Source organism: Schistocerca cancellata, chromosome 5, assembly GCF_023864275.1.
Source record: "Schistocerca cancellata isolate TAMUIC-IGC-003103 chromosome 5, iqSchCanc2.1, whole genome shotgun sequence".
In the NCBI taxonomy this organism is placed as follows: Eukaryota; Metazoa; Arthropoda; class Insecta; order Orthoptera; family Acrididae; genus Schistocerca; species Schistocerca cancellata.
In genome coordinates, this window is record NC_064630.1 from 493,454,784 (window position 1) to 493,478,676 (window position 23,893).

At 44.2% G+C, this 23,893-nt stretch overlaps 1 protein-coding gene across 4 annotated transcripts in view; it reads right to left on the reverse strand.

The window, feature by feature from the left end:
• Positions 1–23,893, reverse strand: part of LOC126187477 (conserved oligomeric Golgi complex subunit 6) — a 124,549-nt gene that overhangs the window by 97,170 nt on the left and 3,486 nt on the right. For 2 of the 4 annotated variants that reach the window (XM_049928579.1, XM_049928580.1), the window contains exon 2: positions 8,457–8,620. In XM_049928579.1, coding sequence (XP_049784536.1) covers positions 8,457–8,620 — 164 coding nt within the window. The remainder of the gene's footprint in view (positions 1–8,456; positions 8,621–23,893) is intronic. The other 2 variants (XM_049928582.1, XM_049928581.1) reach the window with 1 other exon arrangement.

The window sequence follows — 23,893 nt, forward strand, 5'->3', positions numbered from 1 at the left end:
AGGAGTGTGGCCCGAAGCAGTTTTTGTGCCTGAAAGGCACTCTCAGTTTCTAGTAATAAGGTACCGTTACGCAACCTGGTACAAGATTTGACAGATCCGGCTATGGCATCTACGCCCTTCTGGATAACGAAAGGGTTGACAGAGGAAAAATCCTTTCCGTCCTCAGATCGAGAAACGACAAGGAACTGTGGGGCAGGCGGTAGTACTTCTGTCACTGGTGGCTGGTCACGTTTCTGTTTTTGGGCAGAAGTCGAAAGTGATGGAGTAGAATCCATTGCGGAGGAATCCCCCATGATTGCCAGCGTCTCCGATGGCGCGCTCCTTCCTTGTGGGGACCCTCTCAGAGGGCACTCCCGCCTTAGGTGAATGTTTACACCTCAGGTCACACCTCCCGAGAAACAGACGGAGGGACCAATCGGTATGGTCAGAAGGTATCAGCTCAGGCAATCACCCCTCCCCGGGCCTGGCCTTTACCAGGGGGTACGCGCGTGCCTTACATGTCTACCCAGGGCGGGGACTTACGCGTTACCCCGTCACCGGCTACGCGTGCGAACGCGTGGGTCGGCCTTCAGGCACGCACAGGGAGGAAGGAAGAAGAGGAAAAAGAATAGAGAGAGGGAGAAAGAGGACAGACTGTCTCAAACGCCGAGGCGGAGACCAGAGAAGGCAAGGAGAAGAAGGCAATGAGAAAGCAAGGAGAAGAAGGCAATGAGAAGGCAAGGAGAAGAAGGCAATGAGAAGGCAAGGAGAAGAAGGCAATGAGAAGGCAAGGAGAAGAAGGCAATGAGAAGGCAAGGAGAAGTCAAGGGAAAGAGTAAGGAAGACAGTGAGGTGGAGAAGAGCAAAGAAAGGAACCAAAAAAAGGAAGGAAGAAACGAGAAGTGAAAAACCAGAAAGACCACAATTATAGGTCGTGGAACCGTCCGTCTCCGGACGCAGGTGCTAACTACCCCCGTGAGGGGGATGGACTCCTTTTAGTTGCCTCTTACGACAGGCAGGAATACCTCGGGCCTATTCTAATCCCCGGACCCGCAGGGGGGGTATGAGAGGCTACCAACATTACAGGAAAAATATATGCCTACATTTCTAAAATAACCTGGTGAAATTGAGTGATGTCGAAAATAAATAAATTAAAATGATTTTTAGAAGAACAAATATAAATGAAAAATGCGGTGCCATGACTGACCTAATATGCCAATTATTTTTAATTATAATAACAATGTACTAAGATGTAAGAAAGTAATTTTGGTTTCTTCTAACATATTACGAAGTTTCTGTTTAGGTAGATTATGTAGAATTTTCAAATTGCTAGAAATGCAACCTTCAGAGTGATCTTGTTCATCAAGACACTGTCCAAACAAGGATTTGATAAGTGCAGTACCAGTAGTATGCTATCTAAAATACATTAAAATGTTACAACCAGTTTTTCCAATATATTGCTTATTGCAGTCATTGCACTGTATTTTACAGATGTCAGAATTTTGATATTTATTAGACTCGCCAATAAAGTCCCATGTAAGTTATTTTAGTATATTTCCTATTGGAACTTGTAACAATGCTATTTGTTTGTTGTAATTTTTGACATAAAAAGCTGACTTGACTAGCACTACAGTTATTGACAACAGAAATTGTTTTGAAGTACCAGTTTCTTTTTGGACTGCATCAGGTTGAAGAGAGAATTTTAATAACCTATGTATCATTGTTTTGAAGGATACTTTTTATATTTAGTAATGTGACATGAAGTAGCATTAATTATTATATCTGTTGATGCTGGTTTTCTGCAAATAGCAAAACAGTGTTTTCTGTTTTGATTTGAAATTGTAAGCACTAGAAAATAGATATTCTTTTTATTTTCATGCTCTACTGTGAAAGAGTTTTGGAATTCACGGTGATCTTTGGTATGGTATCCATGATCTCCATAGAAATCAACAACATTGTGATTATTTTCCAGCGTGCCCCTAGAGGGCAGCCTATAGACAGCAAATGTGGTTAGTTTGTTTCCTTTTTAAAGTTTTTAGTATATTTCCTTACAATAGCTATGTTGACGAACTGTTTCTGCTTTAATGTAAAATTATTTTACATAATTTTGATGTTTTATTTACTAATAAGTACATTTGCACATAATTCTCTTGAATTATACCCGATTGGCTAACACCCACATCATGCTGTCAGCTGTAGGTGGAGCCTACAGTATTTAAGAAATAGCTGTACAGCTCTCTCCAGCAGTTTACTATCGTCATTCAGTGGTTCCTGCTCCATACACAACTGCTGTCCATCAGATGGGTATATCTACATTTTGTAATTTTATAGCTAATTTTAAATTCTTATAATGTATCCCTCTAATTTATATCCTGTATTATATTGCAGCCATAGGTCTGATGATGATCATGTGATGTTTGAAACAGGTCACCCTTCAATAAACATGCCTTGTGACCTATACTGTTATAATTACTTTCAAATATTATATTTGGATCACTGATATCTCCAGTTTCAAAAATCACCTGCATTTTGAAACTTCCTGGCAGATTAAAACTGTGTGCTGGACCAAGACTCGAACTCGGGACCTTTGCCTTTCGCGGGCAAGTGCTCTACCAACTGAGCCACCCAAGGACGACTCACACCCCATCCTCACAGCTTTACTTCAGCCAGTACCTCGTCTCCTACCTTCCAAACTTTACAGAAGCTCTAAGCTCTCCTGCGAACCCTACAGGCAAAGGTCCCGAGTTCGAGTCTCGGTCCGGCACACAGTTTTAATCTGCCAGGAAGTTTCATATCAGCGCTCTCCGCTGCAGAGTGAAAATTTCATTCTGGAAATATCCCCTAGGCTGTGGCTAAGCCATGTCTCCGCAACATCCTTTCTTTCAGGAGTGCTAGTTCTGCAGGGTTCGCAGGAGAGCTTCTGTGAAGTTTGGAAGGTAGGAGACAAGGTACTGGCAGAAGTAAAGCTGTGAGGAGACGGGCGCGAGTCGTGCTTGGGTAGCTCAGTCGGTAGGGCACTTGCCCGCGAAAGGTAAAGGTCCCGAGTTCGAGTCTCGGTCCGACACACAGTTTTAATCTGCCAGGAAGTTTCATATCAGCGCACACTCCCCTGCAAAGTGAAAATTTCATTCTGGCATCTGCATTTTGTGTGTTGTTTTGCAGAAAATTCCACTGTTGCTAATTCTGTGAGCAGCTGTTGCTCTTGTGTTCTATCACACACACACACACACACACACACATATAGAGGGAAACATTCCACGTGGGAAAAATTATTTAAAAAGAAAGATGATGAGACTTACCGAACAAAAGCGCTGGCAGGTCGATAGACACACAAACAAACACAAACATACACAAAATGTCTGCTTGTGTCTTGTATGTATGGATGGATATGTGTGTGTGTGCGAGTGTATACCTGTCCTTTTTTCCCCCTAAGGTAAGTCTTTCCGCTCCCGGGATTGGAATGACTCCTTACCCTCTCCCTTAAAACCCATATCCTTTTGTCTTTCCTTCTCCTTCCCTCTTTCCTGACGAGGCAACCGTTGGTTGCGAAAGCTAGATTTTGTGTGTATGTTTGTGTTTGTTTGTGTGTCTATCGACCTGCCAGCGCTTTTGTTTGGTAAGTCTCATCATCTTTCTTTTTAAATAATATATATATATATATATAAAAAGAAAGATGATGAGACTTACCAAACAAAAAAGATTTGAGGAAGTCGTATCCCTGCTGGAGAGCCACATTCAGAATCTGATCCAGTCCCGGAAAGTATCCTGTCACAAGTGGGGCACTTTTGGGGTTCTTCTGTGGAAGGTTCCGGGTTTGAGGAGATGAGGAAGTGGCTCTGGTTATTTGCTTCTGTACCAGGTCGGGAGGGTAGTTACGGGATGCAAAAGCTGTTTTCAGGTTGTTGGATACGACTTCCTCAAATCCTGCCCTGAAATGAGATCCATCCTTCATGAAATCCTCCCCACTCCACCAAGAGTGTCTTTCCGCCGTCCACCTAACCTTCGTAACCTCTTAGTTCATCCCTATGAAATCCCCAAACCACCTTCCCTACCCTCTGGCTCCACCCCTGTAACCGCCCCCGGTGTAAAACCTGTCCCATGCACCCTCCCACCACCACCTATTCCAGTCCTGTAACCCGGAAGGTGTACACGATCAAAGGCAGAGCCACGTGTGAAAGCACCCACGTGATTTACCAACTGACCTGCCTACACTGTGAAGCGTTCTATGTGGGAATGACCAGCAACAAACTGTCCATTCGCATGAATGGACACAGGCAGACAGTATTTGTTGGTAATGAGGATCACCCTGTGGCTAAACATGCCTTGGTGCACGGCCAGCACATCTTGGCACAGTGTTACACCGTCCGGGTTATCTGGATACTTCCCACTAACACCAACCTGTCAGAACTCCGGAGATGGGAACTTGCCCTTCAGCATATCCTCTCTTCTCGCTATCCACCAGGCCTCAATCTCCGCTAATTTCTAATTTCAATCTGCCGCCGCTCATACCTCACCTGTCTTTCAACATCATCTTTGCCTCTGTACTTCCGTCCCGACTGACATCTCTGCCCAAACTCTTTGCCTTTACAAATGTCTGCTTGTGTCTGTGTATATGCGGATGGATGTGTGTGTGTGTGCGCGAGTGTATACCTGTCCTTTTTTCCCCCTAAGGTAAGTCCTTCCGCTCCCGGGATTGGAATGACTCCTTACCCTCTCCCTTAAAACCCATATCCTTTTGTCTTTCCCTCTCCTTCCCTCTTTCCTGACGAGGCAACCGTTGGTTGCGAAAGCTAGAATTTTGTGTGTATGTTTGTGTGTGTATCGACCTGCCAGCGCTTTTGTTTGGTAAGTCTCATCATCTTTCTTTTTAAATATATTTTCCCCACGTGGAATGTTTCCCTCTATTATATTCACATCATATATATATATATATATATATATATATATATATATATATATATGGTTATAATAGAAGGAAACATTCCACGAAGGAAAAATATACCTAAAAACAAAGATGATGTGACTTACCAAATGAAAGTGCTGGCAGGTCGACAGACACACAAACGAACACAAACATACACACAAAATCCAAGCTTTCGCAACAAACTGTTGCCTCATCAGGAAAGAGGGAAGGAGAGGGAAAGACGAAAGGATGTGGGTTTTAAGGGAGAGGGTAAGGAGTCATTCCAGTCCCGGGAGCGGAAAGACTTACCTTAGGGGGAAAAAAGGACGGGTATACACTCGCACACACACACATATCCATCCACACATATACAGACACAAGCAGACATATTTAAAGACCAAAATATTCTGTAAATTTAACTTCGAACAATGTGTAGTTTCAGTACCTATTATTGTGATGATATATAAGGGCCTGATTTTTGATCCAGAGACAGTCAGTCCACGACTGAGTTTCAGATGAGGAGCCTGTGTTGGTTAGAACAACAATGCATCAATGCATCAGCTGGATGCTTCCAGTGGAGACTTTGTCGTTTTGATTCTGGTAATGACACCATGACGCATCCCAAGACCACCACTCGTGCCAGGAACGCATTCCCTTCCCGAGCATAATGCTGCAGATGAGCAAGACAGTGGGCCATTAAACGTGCTTCCTGGTGCGGTTGAAGACTATGGAGCACCCATTGGGCACACACTTTGCACATGTGCAGTTGTTCCTTCACGATGGTGTGAACACTTCTGATGCTCAATCTAACCACGGCGGCTATGGCTTTCACTGTCACTCGGTGGTCCTGGGTAATGAGTGCATCCACCAGCTGGGTGATGCCATCGGTAAGGCACTGTGGTGATCCAGACAGTGCATCATCGGCTAATGACATCCGTCCTTCCCTGAAGCGCTTGTGTCACGCCTTGACCCTTGCACGGGACAGGCAGTGTTTGCCATACACTTGTGACATTTGTTGATGAATGTCCGTTCCTCCACCTACTTTCGCTGTCAGAAAACGAACAACACCTCTTTGCTCTTCTTTTTATGCCTCCACATCACAGTTTGCAATGCAGCTTGGATGATTGATGGATGCTGTTGCTAGCTGCTCTATATAGTCATGTAATGTGCAAGTGTGCCCTCTACGGACAGGCTGTCAACTTCCATGCTCTGGTCGGTACCACACCTCATTCCACACGCCACGATATTACTCTCCTGTCACAGGTTTGTGCACTCCAGCCTCCGGCTCATTTCTTTTTGAATGCCCCTAATAGTACAACATAGTGTCAACAATATTTGGTTGAATGATTAGGTTTTCCAAAATGTTTGCAGAGCATGCCATTTACAAAAACAGAGTGTGGTTCATTGCTTTGTGATGGAGCAGAAACAAACTGTCCTGCCTCTCGCATCGCTTAGCTAACCTTAGAGCTTTGTGTAGCGAAGTATGTGAAGCCACCCTCTACATATCTATGGGTTTAGTCTGTGTATGAAGACGCTGACTCAATTGTCAGCTGATCCCAAGTAGCCTCCTGTCTCAGTACATACGTGCGATAAGACGTGGCAAAATCTTCATTCGGCTTTTGCTATAGTGTAGATTAACAGTCTCTATAGTAACTGACTTCTCTTCTGAGTGAAGAGTGCTCTGCTAAACTGAGCACGAAGGATTCAAATGTTTCTGCATCTCTTAATGCATCAGCAGATTCGACATAGGAGCATGTGTCACTCGGAAACTTTAACCTCGGTATGTTTCGCAGAAACCCATCTGGCAAAGAGCAATTACGCCCTATGTCAAAGAGCAATTATGCTTTATGTCTTTAACGCTGTATGAAAATAGTGGCAATGTCATTCAGTTTTCCTGAAAAAGTAGGGATAAAAGTCACAGCAGGAAAGCTCCTTACAATGGTTGGTACAGATATTGCAGAACTAGCTGAAGAGGCCCATGGGGAACTTTTAGTCTGGCTAGCTTTATGTCTGGTTTTGTGCCTTTGTTCCAATCTGTAACGCAATTCTTGTAAGCCTAGTTTCTGGAGGGCAAGTTTGTTACTTTGTTCATTTAATGTATCAAGAAGGTATGTGTTGAAACTTTTAGCAGAAGCTTCTGGCTTCTTTTGCAGCTAAGGATGTAAGTCAGGCATAGTTACAAAATATGGGATTGTCCAACAATGGCTTGCAGTGAAGTGGTGGAAAGCGCAAATACATATGGTCAGCAAGATTTACTTTAACTTTTGACGAAGAGAACAGCAACGGTGTTGATGCTTGATGCACTGCATCAGCATTGGTAGTTGACGATGGTGCACTAACAGCAGGTTCAACAGCCAGGACTCCCATAGATTTGGTCGTAATACAGTGTCTGGTGTTGACCCATGGCAATGGTTCCAACTGTCTTTGATTTCAGGCATGGTAGCTGCAGCACTGGCTTGGGTAGAAATGGCATATACAGCATGGCACTGTCTGGCTGACAAAAGAATCTGCTGGTGTGATAAAAGGGCTATCTGCGGCCAAAAGATGTTGCAACCTGCACACATCTTCATGCAGCACATCATATATAGGTGCACCTAACTGCCACACAAAAGAGGAAAACATCTTGCAGCATAGTGTGGCCCTGCTTTCCACATTGTCTACAGCAAGTAGGTGATGCTACGGGCTCAACAATGTGAAATCAGCTCTCTCCGAGGGAGTTCCTAGTGCGGCAATCAACTGCAATGGAAAATACATTCTTATACCAGATCGAACAGTGCATTTGGATCCCACAGTCTGATACCAGATTGTCCAGCACTGGACAAGGGCAATGATACTGCAGGAAGTGGGCATCTACTATGAGTGTATAAAATTACTAAATACGAATGGTAGGATACTTTTAAGATATTGGTTGTGTGCTACATTTATTCAGAAAAATCTTCCACTAGGGGTACGAAGTGAGACACCAGGGAGGCTGCCAACAGACTGCGAAGGGATGGGAAGAAATATCTGAGTAGGTCGAGGACCGAGTGCTAAGAGGGGCCAAGATCTGTCCCTGCTAACTCTCATCAGGCCGCCCTGCGGCCACCCGTTACAATTTACAGCTCTCTGATTTATTATTTGAGGGTACTTTGGAAGTGTACTGAAATCAGCAATGCCTCACCAATGCATTACCAAATCAGCATAACTGATTGTGAGAACGGTGAGCATGTGAATCAGGTGTGGGTTGGCGGTGTTATTCAGTAACGAACCAGCCCAATCCTTGTCATGACTCATTAGTGTACTGCAAATACTCTGTACCAAGAACAAAAATTGAAAATCTAAATATTCTGTTGAAAAATTAATCTCGTCTCATTCAGAATGCTGGTCCACCACATACAGAAAGTTGAGGCTAGGGGGGTTACGGGAACGAAGGATATATTGTAAAAAGACTTCCCACCTGGCCAACACTATTACTGGAACAAAAACTCAAGAAAAACACATTAAAGAGACCTTAATCTAAATAGCTACACTTATATCTTTGGAGTATCGTTACTTTTCCAGTGAATAATTTGAGGTGAATACAGAACATGCTTACCTATCTGACTGCAGTTTTGTAGTCTGGTCAATTAGCTGTTGGGTTCTTGTTTTGGTGGCTTTTAGACGGTCTGTCATGCTCTGAACGGCATCATTCATAGCTGAAACATCATTATGGATTGCATCTAATGCTTCTTTCACTTCCCTAAATGATGAAAGGAAGTCCTGTTAAAAAAAAAAAAAAAAAAAAAAAAAAAAAAAAAAACGGGAACCCACATTCAGAAGCAAGTCAACAACTCACGCTATTATTTAGAATTCTTTAACAAGTGTCACACATATTCAACCTTCAGCTCTAAATATAGAAAACAGATGGAACTGCTTTTTGGTGTAAAGTGTTCATGAGAACTTTTTATGTAATGGTGGCAATCCAAACTGAAAACTTTACACTTTCAAGCAACAAACAATTACAACAGATGAAATACGCAAAACAATTACTAACACCCTACTTTACTCCAGCTTTACTTTACTCCAGTCTCTCTAATACTAATCACCACCAAGTGCCAGTATTTTATTTTCATCTTTCTATCTGTTTATTTAGGGTTAAAGAGTATAAAGGTCCTAAGAAACACTAAAACTGGGCAAATGTTGCATAGATCATGTAGTTAGTACCCTGTCAAATACTTAATATTCATGATAAACATTATGATTTGGAAAACAGCAACAGAACAAACATCAAACACTTACACAATTTAAAAATATATAAAAATTAATATTTATATATCTATGTGCTGGCCATTTAGAGTTTTTAATGACTATCTCTACTCATGAATTTCTCTATGATATAGAAGGAGTTCTTAAGGAGAAATATCTTTCGTCTACATTTGAAAACATTTTTGCAATCTGCGAGATATTTTATATCCATGGGTAGATTGCTAAAGAGTTTTATAGTTGCATCTTTCACCAATTTATGTTAGATTCACTAAAAGGGAAATGCAGATTACTTTTCCTTCTAGTGTTGTACTTGTGAATGTCTATTATTCTCAAACTTTAATGGATTCTTGATAACAAATTTCGTAAGAGAATAAATTTAGTCTACGCCCGTGGTTAATATTCACAGCTGATTAATGAGGTACCTGTAAGCTGTACACATGTGAACTCCGCCCATGATTATAATTACTTTCTTTTGTGTGGTGAATACTGTTTCTTCATGTGAGGAGTAACCCCAGAATATTATTCCATAAGACATCAATGTGCAAGATATATTTATTGTATGACATGCCAGCAGCATATATACACAAATTGTCATTACAATGCAAAGGAATATATACACAAATATATTTAAAATAATGAACTAGTAAATAGAATATTTCTTATACATGCAAATGGTCAATGTGATATGATATACAGATATGTGACATGTATCATGCGAGACAAGAAGCTATTGGTTACACATCGATGTACAGGTCTTGGATCCACTTCATAGCTTGAGGTATGGATTCTATGAAGCCCTCTTCTGATCCACTAAATTTCGTAGTAGAGTACACTCTTGTGATGTGGTCCAGAGTTTGTTCAGGTTACAGCTTGGGTTATCTACGAATCCCCATTTATAGAAAGTGGCCTTACATCAAGTGTGGCCACTTCGGATACAGGTGAGCTTAACCCAGTCTTTCCTCGCAAAGTCAAACCCTTTTAGTGCTTTTGAGGGGTGAACTATAAAGTGATAATTACTGACTGAGTTCGTGCACTCCTTTTTCCAAGCATCTGTAAGGTTGAAGCTATCCTTGCCTCTTATGTAGTGGTTATTTCACATTGGGTTTCGGGTCTTCAATCAGTGATTTGGTAAATTTCTAATGACGTCTTGAATAGGTAGGTATTTTGTGTCATCTACTTGTGTTAATTTTTTCCCATTCTTTAACAGATATTTTTTGCCATTTAGTTTTAGCAGTGCTATGTTGAAGATGGCGGAGAGCCATGGTACTGGGGTAGATTTTAATGTCCCAGTGATAATACGCATGGTATTGTGGAGCTGCATATCTACCATGTTGGTATGGTGACTTTTCCTCCAGACAGGAGCACAGTATTCTGCAGTGGTGTAGACTATTCATGTCGCCTTTCTTTTTCTTCTTCTTCTTTTTTTTTTTTGGGTTTAAGGGCGCTCAACTACTGAGGTCATTAGCGCCCAGTCACAGTTGTTAGAGCACATGGAATCTAGTAAAGCTCAAGGGGAGGGGGGGACACCAGAGAGTCCTGACAAAGATGCAGATAAAATAAGTTAGATGTCTTTGGACAAGCCAGTCAAAGTTATAAAACGCAGAACACGAGCAGCTGCTCGAGTGTCATCAGCTAAAATATCCGGTAAAGTGGATGGCAGGGACAGGACAACACGAGATTGACCGAAGCGGGGACACGACAATAAAACATGGCGCACTGTTAATGCTTGACCACAAGGGCACTGCGGGGCTGGGTCACCGGAGAGCAGGTAGCGGTGGCTAAACCGGCAATGCCCAACCCGCAACCTGGTCAGAAGGACCTCTTCTCGCCGAGATGGTTGGGAGGATGTTGTCCAAGCATTTGGGAGCGGTTTTACTGCCCGGAGCTTGTTTCCTTGGAGGGATGACCAAGCATCCCACCACAACGACACAAGCCTCTTACAAACAACCCCACGAACGTCAGATGACGGGACACAATGGGAGGCAGGCTGAGGCAGGAGGACTGCAGCCTTGACTGCAGCATCTGCAGCCTCATTCCCAGGCACTCCTACATGTCCGGGAACCCACAGAAAGCTGACAGGAGAACCATTATCAGCGAAAGAATGGAGGGACTGCTGGATCCGTTGAACCAAGGGATGGACCGGATAGGGAGCTCCAAGACTGAAGAGCACTGAGTGAGTCAGAGCAGAGTACATAAGTGAGTCAGAGCAGAGTACATACGATGAATGGCGGCGGCAGCGGGCATACTGAATGGCCTGATGGAGAGCAAAAAGCTCGGCCGTAAAGCTGGAACATTGGTTGAGGAGCCGGTATTTAAAGGTGGCGGCCCCGACGACAAAGGCACAGCCGACACCATCATCAGTTTTGGAGCCATCGGTGTAAATAAAGGTGTGACCAGCAAGTCGAGCACAAAGTTCGACAAACAGTGAGCAATACACTGCAGCCGGAGTACCCTCCTTCGGGAGTGAGCTGAGGTCGAGATAAATATGAACCGGAGCCTGGAGCCAAGGTGGTGTCTGGCTCTCACCCTCTCTGAAGGTGGTAGGGAGGGCAAAATCCAATCGTCGAAGCAGGCGACGGAAGCGGACTCCGGGGGGCAGCAGGGCAGACACATACAACCCGTACTGACGGTCGAGAGAATCGCCGAAGAAGGACTGATAAGAGGGGTGGTCGGGCATTGACAACAGCCGGCAGGCATACCGACACAGCAGTATGTCGCACCGGTAGGTCAATGGTAATTCGGCAGCTTCAGCATAAAGACTCTCGACAGGACTAGTGTAGAAGGCTCCGATCACAAGACGTAACCCCCGATGGTGGATGGAGTTGAGACGACGTAAGAGGGATGGCCGAGCAGACGAGTAGACAAAGCTCCCATAATCCAGCTTCGATCAGACTATGGACCGATACAAGCTAAGCAGGACAGTGCGATCCTCTCCCCAAGATGAACCACTAAGAACTCTGAGGATATTAAGGGAACGTGTACAATGGGCCGCCAAATAAGAGACATGCGGAGACCGACAAAGTTTCCTGTCCAATGTGAGCCCTAGAAACTTAGTTGTTTCCACGAATGGGAGAACAACGGGACCGAGATGTAAGGATGGCAGAAGGAGCGCTTTATATCGCCAAAAGTTGATACAAACCGTCTTCTCTTCAGAGAACCGGAAGCCATTTGCCACGCTCCATGAGTATGGGCTGTCTAGACAATGCTGAAGGCAGCACTCCAGGAGGCATGTTCTCTGGGCACTGCAGTAGATCACAAAGTCATCGACAAAGAGAGAGCCTGAGACATTAGGTGGAATGCAATCCATAATTGGATTGATCGCGATGGCAAAAAGGGCTACGCTCAAGTCGGAGCCCTGAGGCACTCCGTTCTCCTGGAGGAAAACGTCGGACAATACGGAACCCACACGTACCTTAACTTCCGATCCGTTAAAAAGGAATCAATAAAAAGGGGCAGGCGACCGCGTAGGCCCCACCTGTGCATAGTGCGGAGGATACCTCCTCTCCAACAGGTATCATAAGCCTTCTCCAAATCGAAGAACACGGCTACCGTTTGGCGCCTTCGCAAAAAGTTGTTCATGATGAATGTCGACAAGGTCACAAGGTGGTCAACAGCGGAGCGGCGGCAACGAAAGCCGCATTGGACATTGGTAAGTAGCCGTCGAGATTCAAGAATCCAGATTAACCGAGCATTAACCATGCGCTCCACCACCTTACAGACACAGCTTGTAAGAGAAATGGGGCGGTGACTAGAAGGAAGGTGTCTATCCTTCCCGGGTTTGGGTATAGGAACAACGATGGCATCACGCCAACGCATGGGGACCTGACCTTCGGTCCAGACGTGATTGTAGGTACGAAGAAGGAAGCTTTTGCCCGCCGGAGAAAGGTGTGCCAGCATCTGAACGTGAATGGCATCTGGCCCCGGAGCAGAGGACCCGGACAGTGCAAGCGCACGTTTGAGTTCCCGCATAGTAAAGGGGGCATTATAAGTTTCCAGATTCAGCGAGTGGAAGGAAGGTCGCCGAGCCTCTTCTGCCTCTTTCCTGGGAAGGAAGGCAGGGTGGTAATGGGCGGAGCTTGAAACCTCCGCGAAAAACCGGCTGAAGGCGTTGGGAGACAGCCACAGGATCAACAAGGACCTCATTACCTGAGGTCAGGCCAGGTACCGAGGAGTGGGCCTTAATGCCCGACAGCCGGCGCAGGCTACCCCAGATGACAGAAGAGGGAGTAAAACTGTTAAAGGAGCTGGTGAAAGAGGCCCAACAAGCTTTTTTGCTGTCTTTGATGACTCTACGGCAATGCACTCGGAGTCGTTTGTATCCAATACAATTCGCCAACATAGGATGGCGGCGAAAGGTGCGTAAAGCACGTCGTCGAGCACGGATAGCGCCTCTACAAGCCTCATTCCACCAGGGGACGGAAACGCGATGTGAAGAAGAGGTAGTACGAGGAATGGAACGTTCGGCAGCATTGATGATAACAGCCGTGAGGTATTCGACCTGACTGTCACAACTGAGAAAATCGTGGTCCGGAAAGGTCGCCAGGGAGGAGTAAAGTCCCCAGTCAGCTTTCGGTATGTTCCAGCTCAAAGGACGTGGGGATGGGGTGTGGTGCAGGAGACGAACGACACAGGGGAAGTGGTCGCTCGAATAGGTGTCAGAAAGGACATACCACTCGAACCGACGGGCAAGAGTGGTAGAACAGATCAAGAGGTCCAAGTGGGAGTAGGTATGAGTAGAGTCCAAGGGGAAAGTCGGGGCGCCAGTATTGAGACCGACAAGATTGAGATGGTTGAAGACATCCGCCAAGAGTGAGCCTCTTTGACAGGATGCAGGAGAGCCCCAAAGGGGATGATGGGCATTGAAGTCGCCAAACAATAAAAACGGTGGAGGAAGCTGAACAATCAAGTGCATCATGTCAGCCCGACTAACTGCGGATGACGATGGAGTGTAGATGGTACAAACTGAAAAAGTAAAAGCAGAAAGAGTAATACGGACAGCTATTGCTTGGAGTGGGGTGGTCAATGGGATGGGATGGTAATAGACATCGTCCCGAACAAGCAACATGACCCCACCATGAGCTGGGATACCGTCCACAGGGGTGAGGTCATACCGCTCCGAGGTATAGTGGGTAAAGGCAATACGGTCAGTCGGGCGCAACTTGGTTTCCTGGAGACCAAGGACGAGCGGACAGTGCAGGCGGAGGAGCAGTTGTAATTCCTCCTGATTAGATCGAATACCTCTTATGTTCCAATGTAACAAGGCCATCGCAAGTCAAAAAAGAGGGGGAACGAGACAGGGGAAGAGCTGGTCACCCCGGTGTCGAAGCGACGGTCTTTGGGGCCGCGCTGGACTCGCCGGACGAAATGCACGCCTCGGCGCTCCAGGTTGGCCCTGAGCTTCTCATCAGATTGCAGCAGGAGGTCCCGATGAAAAATAACCCCCTGCGTCCTATTCAGTGCCAGATGCGGGACAATGGACACTTGGATGTCCCCTAGTCGGTCGCACGCCTGGAGCGCCGCCGACTGTGTGGCGGAGGTGGTCTTTATAAGAACGGACCCCGAACGCATCTTACTGAGAGCCTCGATTTTCCCGAAGATGTCCTCGATGTGCTGAACAAAGAACATGGGCTCGGAGGTGGCGAACGTCCCCCCATCGGTTCGGGAACAGACCAAATAGCGGGGGAAGTACTTCGCCCCAAGCCGGCGGGCCTGTCCCTCCTCCTAGGGAGTGGCCAAGGGGGAAAGGGCAGGAGAACCAGAGCCAGAGACAGTACCTTTCCTTTTGAAAGACTCGGCCGCAGAGCGACCTGATACGTGTTGACGTTTCATCTGCGAAATGTCCGCCCCGATACCACCCACTCCGACCAGGGGCTCTCCCCACGGGCGCCACCCAGCCTCAGCAAGGGCCACCTGGCAGGATAACCGTTGCCGGGAGTCCTGATGTCCCAAGGAGACGGGCATCTACTCCTTGGCCGACATGGGGAGGGGGCAGCTCAGGTATCGGCAGTACGATCCCTGTGTTGTCAGGGGGCTACAACCTAGAGGGTACATGACGACCCCACCACAACGGACTGGCTACCGTGCTGGATTTCGGGTGCCATGGAAAGTCCATCATGATCGTAGGTGCAGATGGGGACGCATTATGGGCGTAACTTGTACAACCCATCAGGCGTTTAGGCCCAATTTGAGGAATAGTGGGTATGGTGACAACGCCGTTACAATGCTGAGTGCCAAGGTCTTAGTGCACTGAGGACCAGTGGTACACCACGTAAGGCGTCCTTCCCCAAAAGGCTCGTACTTCTGTAGAATTTGGAAAAATGGAGGTCAAACCCCAAGGGGGACCATCACAAGGAAGGCCAAAACGGTTGAAACTCCTTTTAGTCGCCTCTTATGACAGGCAGGAATACCTCGGGCCTATTCTCACCCCGGACCCGCAGGGGGATCGCTGCTGTTTGCACAGTTGATGTATCTGGCCCCCCAGAACTACCTGCCAATTTCTGAGTAATATTATTCTGTGCTTTGAGCTTCTGACCAACATTTTTATGGTGTCCTTTGTAGGTCAGTATCCTGTCCAGTGTTACGACCAAATATTTGGAACGGAAGTTGTGTTTCGCCCTCTGTTGGTCATATAACATGGTCAGACTTTCTTTGGCGGCTTTATTGTCGAGGTGAAAAGCACAGACTTCTGTCTTAGAAGGGTTTAGATGCAGATGCCACCTTATGTAGTATTTGTTAAGAGCTTCAAGGTCACCCGTTAAAGTCTTTGCCCCGTTGTTCAAGACATTTTCTTTGCACTGCTATGGTCAGGTTGTCAGTGTATCTGAATTTTATGCTCACTGTGTTAGACATATTGTTGATATAAAGGTTGAATAGTAGTGGTGCTACAACTAAGCCTTGAGGTAGTCCATTCTTGATTTTTAAAAAAGTTAATTACGACCATTCCACTCGTCACTTTAAAGTGGCGACTGGTGAGCATGTTCTTCAGGAGAGTCGTGAGCAGAAGGCATGGGATCGATTTCTTCAGTTTCAGCATGAGCCCATCCAGCCCAACAGTATCGTAGGCAGCTGTTAAGTCTATGAATGCCACTGATGGTTTCAGTCCTCTTTGAAAGCCAGCTTCTATGTATGATGTCAAAGCCAGTACTTGCTGACAGCTGCTACAGTTATTGTGGAAGCCTACCTGGAACGGTGCTATCACTTCATCTACAGCCATATAGATACGGTTGTGTATGAGTCATTCCAGCAATTTGTAGCTTATGCTCAGTAATGCTACTGGGTGATAGCTTGCTGGTTCTTTGGGTGATTTACCTGGTTTGAGTACTGCTATAATGTGAGCTACTTTAAACTGCTGTGGGATCATCCCGGTGTTGAAAAAGTTGTTGTGAAAATCTCTTAGCCAAGTGGTGCTGTTCTTCCCTAGGTGTTTGATGAATTCTGGAAAGATCTTATCCATGCCAGCGGTTCTCCTATTTTTGAGACTCCTAATGTCTTTATTTCTAACTCTGTGAAAGTGTTTGAGTAACAGGGGTGAGGTTGCAGATTTCTGGCCATTTCGTTTAACCCTTTCTTTACTTCAGCTGTAGCTGTTTGGTCGAGAGGAACATTTTCAGCTCATTGTTTAATGTGCTGTACTATCTGTGAGGCCCTTAAGGTTGATTCACTGATGATTTTAGTAGAAGCAGAGCCCAATTTCCATAGTAGTGACCATGCCTTTCTGCTGGAGTGGGTAAAGTTCAGCTCTGATTTTAATGTTTTCTATCTTTGTTTCCATTTTTGGTTTAACAATTTTAGTATTTTTTTCCCTTTTTGTTATCACTGCTCTTGCTGTGCTCTTGATATAGCTTTTCAGTGACTTCATCCCAGCAAGGTATATATTCCTTATGATAGCCTCAGGGTATGTTTCTCTTAGCAGCAGTGATAATCATCCTGATAAATCATTTATAGTTTTCTACTTCAGGTTTGATGCATTGAATATTGCCTTCAATTTCTTTGGTATATAATGGCCAATTTGCTTTGTTAAAGTTCCATCGTGGATTCCTGATGGTGTTTACTAGGGGGAATTCTATCCCCATGTGACTAGTGTAAGCCTGTGCTGACTGTTTGGGAAGTTCTTTAGTACTTTCTATGTGTGGGGTACAGGGATTTTATTAGTGTCCTTGTTAACCATACACAAGTCTGGGTTGGTGTTTGTATTCCATCTTGCAGATTGGAAAGTTTTCAGGTCCTTGGAATCATATCTCACATATAGATCATCTTTTTCTATCCACTGGGCTAGTTTTTCACCATTTTCATCAGTGTTGCTGTAGTCCCAATTTGTGTGATGGCTGTTAAAGTCCCCTATACATATGCAAGGGTGAGGGAAGGTGGGAAGTACAGAATTTACTCAGGTTGTTTAGGTGGTTTGTAAGTAGCCGTGATAGTTATACCATAACTTCAATGGCTATTGTTTCAATGTCATGATGCTGTTGTTCTGTAATTTTTCTATGGTGACAGAGTGTTCCTATTTTATATAGCTGACCCATGGTTAGCAGATGGTATGTGTAAAGTTCTATGTACTGACTTGGCAGAAAATCCTAAGAAATTTTGGTCTTATGTCAAAGCGGTAGGTGGATCAAAACAAAATGTCCAGACACACTGTGACCAAAATGGTACTGAAACAGAGGATGACAAAATAAAGGCCGAAATACTAAATGTCTTTTTCCAAAGCTGTTTCACAGAGGAAGACTGCACTGTAGTTCCTTCTCTAGATTGTCGCACAGTTGACAAAATAGTAGATATCAAAATAGATGACAGAGAGATAGAGAAACAATTAAAATCGCTCAAAAGAGGAAAGGCCGCTGGACGTGATGGGATACCAGTTCGAACACAGAGTACGCGAAGGAACTTGCCCCCCTTCTTGCAGCGGTGTACCGTAGGTCTCTAGAAGAGCGTAGCGTTCCAAAGGATTGGAAAAGGGCACAGGTCATCCCCGTTTTCAAGAAGGGACGTCAAACAGATGTGCAGAACTATAGACCTATATCTCTAACGTCGATCAGTTGTAGAGTTTTGGAGCACGTATTGTGTTTGAGTATAATGACTTTTCTGGAGACTAGAAATCTACTCTGTAGGAATCAGCATGGGTTTCGAAAAAGACGGTCATGTGAAACCCAGCTTGCGCTATTCGTCCACGAGACTCAGAGGGCCATAGACACGGGTTCACAGGTAGATGCCGTGTTTCTTGACTTCCGCAAGGCGTTCGATACAGTTCCCCACAGTCGTTTAATGAACAAAGTAAGAGCATATGGACTATCAGACCAATTGTGTGATTGGATTGAGGAGTTCCTAGATAACAGGACGCAGCATGTCATTCTCAATGGAGAGAAGTCTTCTGAAGTAAGAGTGATTTCAGGTGTGCCGCAGGGGAGTGTCATAGCACCGTTGCTATTCACAATATACATAAATGACCTGGTGGATGACATCGGAAGTTCACTGAGGCTTTTTGCAGATGATGCTGTGGTGTATCGAGAGGTTGTAACAATGGAAAATTGTACTGAAATGCAGGAGGATCTGCAGCGAATTGACGCATGGTGCAGGGAATGGCAATTGAATCTCAATGTAGACAAGTGTAATGTGCTGCGAATACACAGAAAGATAGATCCTTTATCATTTAGCTACAAAATAGCAGGTCAGCAACTGGAAGCAGTTAATACCATAAATTATCTGGGAGTACGCATTAGGAGTGATTTAAAATGGAATGATCATATAATGTTGATCGTCGGTAAAGCAGATGCCAGACTGAGATTCACTGGAAGAATCCTAAGGAAATGCAATCCGAAAACAAAGGAAGTAGGTTACAGTACACTTGTTCGCCCACTGCTTGAATACTGCTCAGCAATGTGGGATCCGTACCAGATAGGGTTGATACAAGACAGAGAGAAGATCCAACGGAGAGCAGCGCGCTTCGTTACAGGATCATTTAGTAATCACGAAAGCGTTACGGAGATGATAGATAAACTCCAGTGGAAGACTCTGCAGGAGAGATGCTCAGTAGCTCGGTACGGGCTTTTGTCAAAGTTTCGAGAACATACCTTCACCGAAGAGTCAAGCAGTATATTCCTCCCTCCTACATATATCTCGCGAAGAGACCATGAGGATAAAATCAGAGAGATTAGAGCCCACACAGAGGCATACCGACAATCCTTCTTTCCACGAACAATACGAGACTGGAATAGAAGGGAGAACTGATAGAGGTACTGAAGGTACCCTCCGCCACACACTGTCAGGTGGCTTGCGGAGTATGGATGTAGATGTAGATGTGCTACCAGCTTATATCCTGTAATATAAATTCTTGCCTGAGGAGCTTCTGGTGGTTGGAGAGTTTTTTGAAGAGCTATTATGTCGATGGTATTATCAGTTGCCAATCTGCTTACGTATTTGCATTTGTCTCTGGAGATTCCTTCTACATTGATTTGTAAGATATTTAATTTGGAACTAAAGTGCCTTGTCAGTTGGCATTTAAAAATCCAATTTTTGTCTTGCTTTTGCAGCTGCCGGTGGGAGATCGCTGATCCAGTATGGTCGTCGTTTGGGTAGACTTTTCGCTGTCCTTTTCTTGAAGGAAGTTGCCCAGGGTGCACCATTTTGAATATGCTAACTTCTATATCCCAATGCAGTTTTCATCAAAATGCACACCTAATAACTTACAATTTTCTACCCTATTAATTACTTCTTGTTGGTACTAAGTTAATAGGTGGTCGTATACCTTTTTTTGTTTAAAACTGGATGAACTGCGTTTCTTCAAACTTTAAAACTGGCTTATTTTTGTAAAACCATTCAGTAACTTTCACAAATACATCATTTACAGTTTTCTCTGTTGAAGCTTCTTTGCTCGCCTTTAAAACAAGGATTGTATAACTTTAAAAATAAATATGAATATAATAGAGGGAAACATTCCACGTGGGAAAAATATATTTAAAAAGAAAGATGATGAGACTTACCCAACAAAAGTGCTGGCAGGTCGATAGACACACAAATAAACACAAACATACACACAAAACTCTAGCTTTCGCAACCAACGGTTGCCTCGTCAGGAAAGAGGGAAGGAGAAGGAAAGACAAAAGGATTGGGTTTTAAGGGAGAGGGTAAGGAGTCATTCCAATCCCGGGAGCGGAAAGACTTACCTTAGGGGGAAAAAAGGACAGGTTTACACTCGCACACACACACATATCCATCCACACATACACAGACACCACTGTGTATGTGTGGATGGATATGTGTGTGTGTGTGCGAGTGTAAACCTGTCCTTTTTTCCCCCTAAGGTAAGTCTTTCCGCTCCCGGGATTGGAATGACTCCTTACCCTCTCCCTTAAAACCCAATCCTTTTGTCTTTCCTTCTCCTTCCCTCTTTCCTGACGAGGCAACCGTTGGTTGCGAAAGCTAGAGTTTTGTGTGTATGTTTGTGTTTATTTGTGTGTCTATCGACCTGCCAGCGCTTTTGTTGGGTAAGTCTCATCATCTTTCTTTTTAAATATATTTAAAAATAAATAAATAAATAAATAAAAAAAATGAATTAATTCTACCTATCGATTCAAATAAAATGGCAGACCATTAACAAAAAGCAAGAACACTAGTGGCCCTATGATTGAAACTGTGGGACTCCCACTGTATTTTTCCCGATGCAGATGATGTGGTGTCCCTCTTTGCATTATTTGAACAGCCTAGAGTAGGTTCCTGCATTCTGTTTCTTAAATAAGAACTAAACAAGGCATTTACTAAAGTATGTATTCCATAAAAGAAACTTCTGTAATACAATATTATTGTTCAGTAAATATATAAATAGCTGATTCAGTAGAATAACCATTTTGAAATCCAAACTGTGATTGGCTGTGTGTGCCATAACTAGACAGGTGGGTGACAACCCTGGAGTAATTAACTTCTCAAAAATTTGAGGAAATGATGTCCTCTGAATTACTTCTTCACTGTACATTTTCTTTCTTCTCTGACTATATGCCCCCCCATGAACCATGGACCTTGCCGTTGGTGGGGAGGCTTGCGTGCCTCAGCGATACGGATGGCCGTACCGTAGGTACAACCACAACGGAGGGGTATCTGTTGAGAGGCCAGACAAACGTGTGGTTCCTGAAGAGGGGCAGCAGCCTTTTCAGTAGCTGCAAGGGCAACAGTCTGGATGATTGACTGATCTGGCCTTGTAACAATAACCAAATCGGCATTGCTGTGCTGGTAATGCGAACGGCTGAAAGCAAGGGGAAACTACGGCCGTAATTTTTCCCAAGGGCATGCAGCTTTACTGTATGATTAAATGATGATGGCATCCTCTTGGGTAAAATATTCCGGAGGTAAAATAGTCCCCCATTCGGATCTCCGGGCGGGGACTACTCATGAGGATGTCGTTATCAGAAGAAAGAAAACTGGCGTCCTACGGATCGGAGCGTGGAATGTCAGATCCCTTAATCGGGCAGGTAGGTTAGAAAATTTAAAAAGGGAAATGGATAGGTTAAAGTTAGATATAGTGGGAATTAGTGAAGTTCGGTGGCAGGAGGAACAAGACTTCTGGTCAGGTGACTACAGGGTTATAAACACAAAGTCAAATAGGGGTAATGCAGGAGTAGGTTTAATAATGAATAGGAAAATAGGAATGCTGGTAAGCTACTACAAACAGCATAGTGAACGCATTATTGTGGCCAAGATAGACACGAAGCCCACGCCTACTACAGTAGTACAAGTTTATATGCCAACTAGCTCTGCAGATGACGAAGAAATTGAAGAAATGTATGATGATATAAAAGAAATTATTCAGATAGTGAAGGGAGACGAAAATTTAATAGTCATGGGTGACTGGAATTCGAGTGTAGGAAAAGGGAGAGAAGGAAACGTAGTAGGTGAATATGGATTGGGGCTAAGAAATGAAAGAGGAAGCCGCCTGGTAGAATTTTGCACAGAGCACAACTTAATTATAGCTAACACTTGGTTTAAGAATCATGATAGAAGGTTGTATACATGGAAGAACCCTGGAGATACTAAAAGGTATCAGATAGATTATATAATGGTAAGACAGAGATTTAGGAACCAGGTTTTAAATTGTAAGACATTTCCAGGGGCAGATGTGGACTCTGACCACAATCTATTGGTTATGACCTGTAGATTAAAACTGAAGAAACTGCAAAAAGGTGGGAATTTAAGGAGATGGGACCTGGATAAACTGAAAGAACCAGAGGTTGTACAGAGTTTTAGGGAGAGCATAAGGGAACAATTGACAGGAATGGGGGAAAGAAATACAGTAGAAGAAGAATGGGTAGCTTTGAGGGATGAAGTAGTGAAGGCAGCAGAGTATCAAGTAGGTAAAAAGACCAGGGCTCTTAGAAATCCTTGGGTAACAGAAGAAATATTGAATTTAATTGATGAAAGGAGAAAATATAAAAATGCAGTTAATGAAGCAGGCAAAAAGGAATACAAACGTCTCAAAAATGAGATCGACAGGAAGTGCAAAATGGCTAAGCAGGGATGGCTAGAGGACAAATGTAAGGATGTAGAGGCTTATCTCACTAGGGGTAAGATAGATACTGCCTAGAGGAAAATTAAAGAGACCTTTGGAGATAATAGAACCACTTGTATGAACATCAAGAGCTCAGATGGAAACCCAGTTCTAAGCAAAGAAGGGAAAGCAGAAATGTGGAAGGAGTATATAGAGGGTCTATACAAGGGTGATGTACTTGAGGATAATATTATGGAAATGGAAGAGGATGTAGATGGAGATGAAATGGGAGATACGATACTGTGTGAAGAGTTTGACAGAGCACTGAAAGACCTGAGTCGAAACAAGGCCCCCGGAGTAGACAACATTCCATTGGAACTACTGACAGCCTTGGGAGAGCCAGTCCTGACAAAACTCTACCATCTGGTGAGCAAGATGTATGAAACAGGCGAAATACCCTCAGACTTCAAGAAGAATATAATAATTCCAATCCCAAAGAAAGCAGGTGTTGACAGATGTGAAAATTACCGAACAATCAGTTTAATAAGCCACAGCTGCAAAATACTAACACGAATTCTTTACAGACGAATGGAAAAACTAGTAGAAGCCGACCTCGGGGAAGATCAGTTTGGACTCCGTAGAAATACTGGAACACGTGAGGCAGTACTGACCTTACGACTTATCTTAGAAGAAAGATTAAGGAAAGGCAAACCTACGTTTCTAGCATATGTAGACTTAGAGAAAGCTTTTGACAATGTTGACTGGAATACTCTCTTTCAAATTCTAAAGGTGGCAGGGGTAAAATACAGGGAGCGAAAGGCTATTTACAATTTGTACAGAAACCAGATGGCAGTTATAAGAGTCGAGGGGCATGAAAGGGAAGCAGTGGTTGGGAAGGGAGTGAGACAGGGTTGTAGCCTCTCCCCGATGTTATTCAATCTGTATATTGAGCAAGCAGTAAAGGAAACAAAAGAAAAATTCGGAGTAGGTATTAAAATCCATGGAGAAGAAATAAAAACCTTGAGGTTTGCCGATGACACTGTAATTCTGTCAGAGACAGCAAAGGACCTGGAAGAGCAGTTGAACGGAATGGACAGTGTCTTGAAAGGAGGATATAAGATGAACATCAACGAAAGCAAAACGAGGATAATGGAATGTAGTCGAATTAAGTCGGGTGATGCTGAGGGAATTAGATTAGGAAATGAGACACTTAAAGTAGTAAAGGAGTTTTGCTATTTGGGGAGCAAAATAACTGATGATGGTCGAAGTAGAGAGGATATAAAATGTAGACTGGCAATGGCAAGGAAAGCGTTTCT